Source organism: Camelina sativa, unplaced genomic scaffold (genome assembly GCF_000633955.1).
Source record: "Camelina sativa cultivar DH55 unplaced genomic scaffold, Cs unpScaffold31507, whole genome shotgun sequence".
In the NCBI taxonomy this organism is placed as follows: Eukaryota; Viridiplantae; Streptophyta; class Magnoliopsida; order Brassicales; family Brassicaceae; genus Camelina; species Camelina sativa.
The window spans coordinates 1-222 of record NW_010952450.1 but is presented as its reverse complement, the minus strand read 5'-3'; the positions used below and the strand labels follow the sequence as shown (position 1 = coordinate 222).

The 222-nt window shown below is 37.8% G+C and overlaps 1 protein-coding gene across 1 annotated transcript; it reads left to right on the top strand.

Annotated features, from left to right (window-relative positions):
* Positions 1-207, top strand: LOC104793807 (60S ribosomal protein L7-2; the record flags this gene model as incomplete). The annotated part of the gene is given in 1 exon segment (XM_019243248.1): positions 1-207. A coding segment is annotated over 1 exon segment (93 nt), but the record flags the coding sequence as incomplete, so codon positions are not given.
* Between the last annotated feature and the right edge of the window lie 15 nt (positions 208-222).

The window sequence follows — 222 nt, the reverse complement described above, 5'->3', positions numbered from 1 at the left end:
GGCCTCAAGAAGAAGAGAAATCACTACGTGGAAGGTGGTGATGCCGGAAACCGTGAGAACTTCATCAATGAGCTTATCAGGAGGATGAATTAGGATGTTTTCTTTATCAATGTCAAACTTACCTGTGTTTTCATTATATGCCTCCTCCTTGATTTTGATCTCCTTTCTCAAGTTAAAACGACATTTTGAATCTTCTCTTTTATTGTCTATGGACCTTAGTAT